This window comes from Bufo bufo, chromosome 9, assembly GCF_905171765.1.
Source record: "Bufo bufo chromosome 9, aBufBuf1.1, whole genome shotgun sequence".
Taxonomy (NCBI): domain Eukaryota; kingdom Metazoa; phylum Chordata; class Amphibia; order Anura; family Bufonidae; genus Bufo; species Bufo bufo.
The window spans coordinates 40,514,081-40,525,029 of NC_053397.1; the positions used below are offsets into that span (position 1 = coordinate 40,514,081).

Sequence of the window (10,949 nt, forward strand, 5' to 3'; positions counted from 1 at the left end):
TCCATGGCCCATACTGTATTCTACATGTTAGAGCATGGAGACTTATACAAATTTTGATTGAAAAAAATAATTAAAAATGTTAAAAAAAAAGAATTATAATAAATCTATTTGTTTAGTGTCATCGTTTTTTCCAAGACTTAGATACTGATAACCTGTCCTTAAATATAGGTCATCAATATCACACACTTAGGACCCCACCAATCAGCTGTTCGTGGCAACTGCAGTCGCTGAAAAGTATGCAGAGGATGGAGTTGGAAACAGACAGCTCCATACAATGTGTAGCAGCTGTGCCAGGGTACTGTAGCCCAGCTTCCATTCACTTGCAGTACACTAGTACAGCATACTACATGTTGGATGAAGCCTTCTGCTTCTGGGTCCATTCACTGTATAGTTTTCTGGGGGTTGCTCACAAATGTGATATTGATGACCTATACTGAGGATAGGTGTCATGATGAGGAGTGGGAGGGAACACCACACCAAACACAAGAGGGGGGGGAGGTATCTGGCCTAGAAGCTAGGGAGAGGAAAAGGTCACCACCTAATGAATCCTAACCCTAGCCCTGGCGGCTAACCAAATGAACGGACTTCAGTGGTAGGACCGTTCATTTACTGCAACCTAAAGCCTGACTTACCCTGTAAAGCCCTGAGGTAGTGATAGGGCCCAAAGACAGCCCATTCCTTAAGCAGAAGGAACAGAGGTCTTGACTCAGACCAGATACCAGAAGGCAGGGGAAACAACACAAAACAAATACAAAGGAATGAGACACTTAACTCCTGAAGTAGAAGAAAGAGCAGGAACACCAGAGGAGACAGCACACACCAGCCACTTGCAAATGAAGCTATACACCGCAAGGAGTGAAGGGAGTAGCCAGACTTAAATAGTAATGACCACTATGCTGCACCTGACTAGAGGTGTGGTCATTACCATCAACAACAAAGTGAAATTAAAAGAGGCTGCCAGATGACATCACATTCAGACCTTCTAACACTTAGCCTGGGAGTGACCGTGACAATAGGTATCTAAGTCCCCTTTAAACAGCAGCACTTTGCAAAAAAATATAATTACATTTAAGAATAATGGGGTAATATGAGACCCCATTACGGTTCCATTTTCCCAGTTCAGATTATTAGATGAAAAAATGAAGCATTCTTTATATAGTTAGAGTTTACATTATTGTTACCATTGTAATAATGCACTGCTAGTTAGTTACTATAGTTGTTCCATCTTTAAATTTTAACATTCATTTCTATAATTTTAGGTTCAGTGAACAGAAGTATGGTTGTTACCGCCAGTACAGCCATACAGCTTCTTGATGACCGAAAATCACCAGTGGTGGCAGGTAAATTCCATGTGTCTATTTTTCTGCCATATTATAGTTTTTTTTACATTATTATATTGTTGCATCAAATGAGTATTTTACATGCTGAAATGCATGGTAGACAATCTGTACAGATCTCTGATGGGTCCATGAATGCCACACACAGGAGTCTTTTTCAGCCACTGTTAAAACTTCACTGGAAAACAATAATCGTCTTCATTGGTTTGGTTAACCATAAAAAGACTTTTGGCCGCTTACAAGTGATTCATTTAATAATAACAGTACTTGCAATACAGTGGTTTAATGCCTTACATCTAGGAGTGTTTCACCAATGCAATTACAAAGACATCTCAATATTTCATATTACCAAATTGCTAGTTAGGGGACCCCTCAAATTACATGCTTGATAAACCACTGAACAATATGTTCTATAATTTATTTGTACATAAAAAGTACAGCTGAATTGCAGATTGTGTGACTACTATGTTGCATAATGTCTTAATGCTCCAAGTTTAACCTCATTTTCCATTGCTACAGAATCACAGTTTCATATCTTATAACAGAATGTTTGACTGTCATAGAGATTTCTGCAATAGTACAATTAAGTAAATGTACCTAGTACACAAAGTGGACTTTGATGCGAATTTTAGGGAAAATTCGATTTGCTGCGAAGCCGAAGGGTAGCAAGAAAAATCATACTTACTTCCTCCGTTTGAGCGCAAAGAGCCGACCATCGCACAAAATCTTGTATGATGCCACCACGCCGGGCGACGTGATGATGTCATCACGGGCCACGCGATATTTCGATCTTCAATCAAGATGGCGGTGGCTGACTCTTCGTGATCAAACGGAGGAGGTAAGTGTAATGATTTTTTACATTTTACACTATTATTGTTGTCAGATGCTGCGATCTGCTATGAACGCGGCATCTGAGGGGCAGAATAACAGGGAGCGGCACAATCGTCGCTCCCTGTCATTGCAACCACTACCTACAAAGGAATGCCCTTCCTGACAAAGTAATTAGTCAAAAAGCTAATTATTTTTTTTTATTTGGCGAAGCAGCCGAATTGAATTTTTCAATACTTCGCTCATCTCTAGTACCTTGCTTACAAAAATGTAGCTTTCATTATGCGACAAAACACTCAATAACTAATGGCACTATTACTGGATAAAAGAACTTGCATTTTTTCACTGCGACATAGTTATAATGACAGTGACCATACAAAATGCATAATTTGAAGCACCGAAGGAATCCCTAAAGGTGCTGCCACAAGTTCAGGATTTTTTAAGCAGTTTTTGAAGCCAAAATATGTGTGACTCATAGGAGGAGAGAAAGTATTTAGGGTAGACACAACTTCTCTTATTCATTCAATCCACTCCTGGTTTTCGCTTCAAAAACGACCTAAAACAACCTGAACATGTGGCAGCTGTAACAGTTAAAACAGTAATATTTGCTAGGGTGGTTTTAAAGAGAACTTGTCTCATTGTACCGAAAATCGAATCTGTGAACAGCAGGTTGTAGAGCAGGTAGAGCTGAGCTTTAGCATGACATAATCTTGCAGGAAAAGATTCAGTGTAAATTGTAATTATGTAATGTAATGCTGGTCATTTTGGGGTTGGGAGTCCAGTGGACTTATCAGTGATTTATAGCCTTCCATGTATCATTGTGCATACAGGGATAGCTGTTAATCAGTGATGAGTAGAACCGCCCACTGGACTCCTAAATCCAGCATGAGCAGGAATTAAAATGAATAAATAACAAATTATACTGATTCCTTTTCCAAAAATCAATCTGCTCTGTAGCATGCTGCCTGCAGAGTGGACAACATGTTCAATGCAACAGGTTCCCTTTAAGAAGGATCCATTAGGTCTCTTACAATATAATATAAGAAGCTAGAATAGAATGGGGGAAGCACAGAACTTCAGGAATTATAGTTTACTACAATTCGATTCAGAATGTGTAAGGTCAAGGCCAAAAATGACTTAGTCCTAAAGTGGTTACGGTAATACTGTCATTCCAGTATTCCTTCCAGCACTGAAATTCATGTTAAACATAATAGTTTCATTTTAACAGCAGGACAGCAATTATACTAAGCGGCAGCATCCATTCAGTCAGTCAAGGGAAGTTGTATGGACATACAGTAGTAACACATTGCTTGCATTATAATAAAGTCTTCTTCTCACAGTTGACTGCTGCTATCTCAAAATATGCATAGACTTTGTTAGCAATTCCTGTACAGGCAGAGGATGAGAGGCCATAATGTAATATACACGTAATTCTTTGAGATTAATGCAACGTGACAGCAATGCTTTACTTCCATATTAGAAATTAAAGTGGAGCTGTCACCTCTCCTGACATGTCTGTCTTATTAACTGCATCCATTCCCCATGTAATAACAATTGATCTATTCTTATGTCTCTATGTTGTGCCATTCCGCTGGTTTCTGCTAGAAGTTATGAATGAATTGCCAGCAGCTTGCAGTAAAGGTACAGATAGGTGTTACCAGTTGGGGGTGTGCCCCTGCACTGTCTGACACTGGCAGCACTGATTGGGCAGAGTTAGACACACCCACCACTAGTAACACCCAGCAGTACCTTTACGGCAGACTGCTGTTAAGTTATAATACAGGAATAGAGCATTAAGAATAGATTCTCCAGAGTTGTTATTACATGGGGAATGCAAGTAGTTACTAAGACAGACATGTCAGGAGAGGTGAGAGGTCCTCTTTAACAGTGATGAATCATGCCATGCTTTCGTAAGTGCATACAGGGGCTCTGAATGTTTGTAACACTGGAAAATCCTATCAACATTTTGTAAAAAAAAAAACAACTAGGAGTCATTTTACAGAACATTCCTTCTACAGCGGATGGCCTTGCTCACTTCTTTTCCATTTCCATTTTCGTGAGTTATTTAATACATTGTTCATAGGTACACCATGTAAAAGAGTTTAATCTTTCAATCCCCAGCTCATATTTTCTATATTGGACTAGAGACAAATAATACGTGATATAACCTGCAGCCCTTGTGTCTAAGACAAATCTGTAGGAAGGTTCCTCAACAACTACCTACAATTAATAGTACTAAGCACCAACGCCACAGGGGACTTCCAACGCCTATGTTCCCCAAAGTTATGCCTCTGAATCTTAAATCTCATCACTTTTTTCTTCATACACATTGGCTGACATATCCAGATGTCATCCAATCCAATCTATTTGTATGACTATAAACAAATGAAGTGCTCAAAGTGGGTTTCCCACAATGAACATTTATTACCGGGGAAGGTGATAAATGTGTTATCATTAGGGACCCAACCTCTACAGAACAGGATCCCAAAAACGCTATTCCTTTTCACTCCACAATTGCAGGGAGGAAGAGTTTGAATGGAGCGATGGGCAAACATGTCTCCTACTGTTCTATTTGTTGCCTATCTTCTTAGCTGTCTCCATAGACTCCAAATGGAGTGGTTCTAGACATGCACGACTACCACTTTGTTCAGAGTTCTTGAGACCCCCTTTCTAGTGATCAGTGGGGGCCATCAATCAGAGATTTTACACCTATTATGTGGTCCATTGGGGGATAATGCCTTCAATTATTGTGAATTCATGGATAAAATGTATAATGGCAAAAAGAAAAAAAAATGGTATCCTACATCAGGGTATCTCAATATTTTTTCTACTGGAGACCCACCAGCCAGAATACAGTAATTTGTGGGCCTTACCAGTTGTCAGTGTCATTCAAATTATTACTAATATGGCTTTGCCTGAATTCTGGCATAATTTTTGGTGCAATTTGGCAAACTTGACTTTAGACACATTTATGAAGCAAGTAGTCAGCCTACTTGCTTAATCTCACCCCACACCAAGGCAGTGTGACTTATAGGGAAAGTGGCGTGGCTTAGCAGAAAGGGGAATGCCTTAAGATTTGTCACAACATTGTGTTGTAATATGAGCTAACCATTAGGTGGTATAAAGTTAGGCAATCAGATTCATGCCATGCCCCAGATTTTCATTCAGCCTGAGCCCCTGTGATACATTTATGGATGTCTAAACAGAAGGGATGAGCAAATTTCTTATAATTCCATTTTTGGCCCTATTTGGCCAAATTGACCATTTATTTGGGTCAAATAAATTGTGCTCTAATTTCCTGGAAGAGTCTTTGTCTCACTCATTCACTTTCTCTCTCTGTCCCTCCTTGATTCTCCTGAATTGAGTTGCACAAAATCTGCATTTGGTAGGATCACAACCTTTTGAAAAATTCCGGTCGAATTCCCAAATATTAGAATCAATTTGCTTATCTCTACTTGACAGCCTGTCTTGGTTTACGCCGTCTATATTTTAGGCAGCGTTAGTAAATTTGCCTCGGCACACCTTTAATTTACCGTAGCTCCTAGATGGACTATTCCAGTAAATCATTTATAAGAGTCTACTATGTTGCTAAACTAGACATTGCCGCAGCCAGAGAAAGGCTTGAAAAGCCATCAACAATGTCTATGTATATAGAATAGAGAGTATAAGTCTATTAGTAGTGTGTAGACACTGTATATGGCTATTACAGTCTCTCCTTTGTATCCATCTAAACTTGATCTCTACAAATCAATTTACTCCAACCTGTTCCTCTTCGTTTATATTAGTGGGCCCATGTGGAATATGAAACTATAGGGTCCAACCACTGAACTATACAGCATTGTGTTTCAGATGGGATTGACCATCTGTTTTTACATTTTCAGCAATAACATTCCTTTCTTGCAGATTAACTCGGATTTGAACAGTATTAGTGGCATTTAACATTGGCATTGGGTATATTTAGAAGATGAGCTACATTTTCTATTACAAGCGTATTTGTCAGGATCACAAATAGAGAACTAACGGATGCCACTAAATATTGACCATACGTGGCTTCTAGCATTTAGACAGCATTTAGATTCTCAGGGTTTTTCCAGATTATAGATGTTGATAACCTAGCCACCGGATAGGTCAATATCAAATCGGTGGAGGTCCTACACCGACACCCCCACTGAACAGCTGTTACCTCCAGTAGTGGTTCCTGGAATTCAACAGTGTACACTGTCTAAACACCATAGCGCTGTACACTGTGTAGTGGACATTCTTGGGTACTGCAGCTCAGCTTCCAATCACTTGAACTACTCTGCAAAATGAAAAAATGCCTATAGATCTGCCTTCTTATGGCTCCTAAGTGCCAAAAGGGCTCATTGAAAAGTGAGGAATTTAACATACATAACTTGTGATCTGGAAATCTAATTCCATCCCCCGACAAATGGCATTTTGTATTGGCTAATGTGTCTACTGTGCCCATGATAATAAATCCTAATGTAACTGTAATCTTGAAAACTCTGGCAAAGTGCAAGATGTAATTTTATTGATGACTATGGGAAACAAGGTCATTTTTTATCTTAAAAGTTTCTTTAAATGAAGCCCTCTACATAGGGTCCGTTCTGATTCACTCCTAATTGAGAAATATCTTTTCGACAGTGTGTATGTGTAATATTCTCCTCATAGCCAGAAGCTTTTGTAAATATTGTTTTTGGCTATTAGGCAAAGGAAAACTCTAAATCCGGAGTAAATCTTTTTTAAAAAACATCAAAGAATTCATCAGTTTATCGAAACCTTTACTAAATGCAACAAGATGGCAATTAAAGTGTGATCAACAATTGTGAATGGACTTAAAATCTAGGAAAAATCAACAGAATTTTCTCATTACTAGGTTACAAAACAAAGTGTCGCCAGAATGTAAAAACAGCACAAATGTGGAAAACATTAGAAATAAAGCCCTTGGACAGCTTTTGTATTTTTGTCATCTTTTGCCATCTGAATTCGTCCTTTTCCTGTGTTGTTTTTTAACAAGCCTCAACAGTAATTAGTGATCATAGAGCCTGGAGCAAATCAAGCATTGGAAAGAACAAGAACCCTTGATTTAGACAATCACAATAATCACATTAAGTCTCCGTGTCACCTTATTCATATAATCGTGCTTCCATGAAAAGTTACGTAACTGTAAATATTTTATAGCAGACAGACATAACTATGAGTTCTAGACAAAGCTGAATATGTACTTCTTCCATTTTTCTATTTTTACTAGAATAAAAATAAATCATAATAGCAAGATAAAGTAAAATGGATTAAAATAAGACTTTCCTAATTATATTTTTTGTAAGAAAAAAAAATTTGATGGCCAACAATGACTCTATACTGGTTGTACTTACTTTGAGACAGATTTTTAAGCCTGAATTGTGGCACAATTTTGTTGCAAAATGGCTGATCTTAGATGGACTCTCTTTTCCTGTGAAGGCCATTACCCTTTCTTTTATGGCCCACTCTCTTTCTGAGCATGTCGGAAAAAAATGTAGAAATCCTAGAAGCGCCAAAATTGCTCCAATTTCTGCCATTTTTTGACAGTTTGTTTGCACAGATGCATTAGAATATATACAGTATATAAAACTACAATCAAAGCTACCACTGTAAAATTCATTACATATTATGTTGCAGGGAGCCTGTCACCATGAAAATGCAATGTAAGCTACAGGGAGCATGTTATAGAGCAGGATGAGCTGAACAGATTGATGTATACTTTTATTGGAAAAGATTCTGTATAACATTTATACATTAAAATTCCTGCACATTTTGGGCTTTACCGTCCAGAAAGAGGTCCTATCAGTGATTGACAGCTCTCTCTGTATGCAGTGTCATAGAGGGAATGCTGTCAATTACTGATAGGACCGCCTCCTGGACTTAAAGCCCAGAATAAACAGGAATTTTAATGTACCGATGTAGTAGAGTTAACATTCATTCTTTCTGAGATTTCTGAGATGTGTTATCTAAACTAAGCAAACACCTTCAATTGCTTTTCAATGGCTTTTGTTTCAAGATAACACGATGATTTTAGAAATTTGAGTTAAGAGTTTGAGTGCTAACCCTGCTACATCTGTATATCGTGCAAGTTTTACTTAATCTTACCCACAAACGATATATCAATCTGCTCCGATCCTCCTGAAACTCAGCCACCATGTTCAACATGACAGGTTCCCATTAACAACAGATTCAAAACTATGATGCAAATGAGTCAAAGGCTTAAATTAATACAGTAAAAATATCATTTATTTACAGCTGAAGATCTGTATAAAGGACTCCAAAGTATGACATTTTTGTTATTTGAACAGTAAGTGTAGAGAAAAAGGGTTTCCCTATGAAGATTTTTTTTAAAGAGGTTCTCCCATCTGTACAATCTCTTCACAGAATGTAGCCTGTTTACCATGATCCAGCTTCTATAACCACTGATGATCAGCTGATAAAGCTCTGTGCAGCGCAGATTGAAATGGGTACATGACAACCACTGAAATTAACAAATAACCATACAATGCAAGGTTGTGTTGAGTTCCTTAGAGCAGAAGCTTTCATTGCACTGGCTACACCTACTAAGATGTCCAAGTGCCCAGATTCACCATATTGAAAGGGATATTTTTAAGATGCTTGAAAAAGTTGTGTTTGGGAAGGGACTTGTCAGTGTGTTTTAATATTTTTGCCTATGGAAAATGAAGACATAACCTTGTTGGCTTTTACACTTTTCCTTTGTACTCATTTTGATGAATTGTGTTTTTGAGATGATACAGGAGATCCACAGAAGTCTCTCCTTGGTTTTTTAACTTGGCTACAGGCTATTAGATGGTAGGAAGTCAGACCACGAAGAGCATTGTACAAAAATCCTGGTGTTCATGTACCCCAGGGGGTGTAAAGAAGAAAGAATTGCACTCTATATAACATGCCATTTCAGCCATTTTTATTTTGAACTCTATCTTATGATCTACTCAGGGGCTGTCCTTGACTTTAAAAGCAGGTGATGTGATAAAATAATAAAATAAGTATCACTCACCTGGAAGATCCCCAGCCTCTTCATCCCTGCTACTCAAGTGTTCCCTCCAGTCTTTGTTGCTGTCCTATAGTGACAATGTTATGACTATAATACACATGTGACCAGAGCAGTCAGTCAGTGGACAGTGACTGGCTGCAGCAGTAGTCACAACTTCATCACTGCAGGACAGCAACAGAGACCAACCTAAACATGTTGAATCGGCAGGGGATTTTCTAGGTGAGCAACGCATATTTTGTTATTTTATCACATCCCCTGCTTAGGCTGGTTCCATACCTGTGATAAAGCTATCCGTCAGGCTGTTCCAGCTCTCTCTCTCTCTGTTGTCTGATTGTGGGGCTGTTCAATAAAGATTGAGACCCTTATGAGGCCCCTTTACACCTTTGGTCCCACTTTTTTCTGTATATATCATTGTAATTTTTTTAATTTTTTTTTGCCATTAAATTGGCTACCCAATTTGGTTGAAATGGATGCTAATAGAATATCTGTAAATTTTCTCACCACTAGCACTGATATATGTTACAGTCCAGACCTCTAACACCTACTTTGCTTGTGAAGGATACAGTTGTAGAAATAGACAAGACACCAGCATCGTCTTTTGACCATGTGGAGGTTTGTTTAAACTCTTTGCTTTGTATTGTATGATGGTGGCATCTGTCTGAAGTGTTTGGAATGACATAGCTGAGCCATTGAACTGGAGCAGCTCCACTTCTTTTGTGTGCTACACAGTTGAGTTCCTTAATATGAGAGCGTATCCAGAGGTCATTAATCATTGTCAGTTATGGATGGCTGCACAGTATATACTATGCAGGTGGATCACTCAGCTTGCTCTGTACTGTTGATCCAAAGTCCAATGACAGTTTATTCCGCTAGTATTTGTGTTCAGAAACTTCATCATTTAATATACCAATGTAAATTTCCAAGCTAATGCATTTAAAGGCACTGTCCAGGATTTTACAATTTATGGTGTCAATAGGGTAGAGGCTAACCTCTGACACTCCAGCTGTGGTGAAACTATGACTCCCAGCATGCTCCATTCATTTCTGTGGCGTTCTGAGAACAGCCAAGCAAGTGTGCATCTTGGGAGTTGTAGTTTTACCACAGCTGCAGTGCCGGAGGTTAGCCATCACAGGGATAGACCATCAATATCTGAACTGCAGTGGTCTGACACTCGCCACCGAGCAGCTGTTTTACAGTAGCTCTGGTACAGAATTTTCCTTGGAACTACACAGCTTAGTCCACTGTGAAGTGGACAGGGTTAAGTTCTGTAGTGCTGCTTCCAATTTGGATCAGTGCTACAGTAACCAGCTTCATCCACTACACAATGGATGGAGCTGTGTAGCTCTGCTGCCGATTTTCAGGACCAGAGCTACTCTGTAACAGCTGATCGGCAGGACTGTGGGATGTCAGACCCCTGCTGATTGTCTATCACTTGCGAAATCCTGGAAAAACCCTCTAAATCTACAGATATAAATTTTTCAATTAGAAATCAATGTTTTGTTTTCAGTTATGTTTTATTCCCTGGTTTCTTTGAAGAAAAAAAAAATCCTGCTCCAGAGGTTTATTTATCACTATGAGGACTCATGCACAAAGTGAAGACCTATGCTTTGAGCCTATATGACAGTGTACGCAGTGTAAAGTACTCCATAGTATACAGACACATTGCCCCGGAATAATCTATTTGCTGGGTATTTACTTCTTGACAACTCAATTGAAAGGAATTTGCAAGTGCTGAACGGGCACGGTGC

The 10,949-nt window shown here is 38.8% G+C and overlaps 1 protein-coding gene across 1 annotated transcript in view; it reads left to right on the forward strand.

The window, feature by feature from the left end:
• CACNA2D3 (calcium voltage-gated channel auxiliary subunit alpha2delta 3) overlaps positions 1 to 10,949 on the forward strand; it is a 959,782-nt gene that overhangs the window by 754,769 nt on the left and 194,064 nt on the right. Inside the window, exon 27 of the mRNA XM_040407724.1 lies at positions 1,260 to 1,340. Coding sequence (XP_040263658.1) covers positions 1,260 to 1,340 — 81 coding nt within the window. The remainder of the gene's footprint in view (positions 1 to 1,259; positions 1,341 to 10,949) is intronic.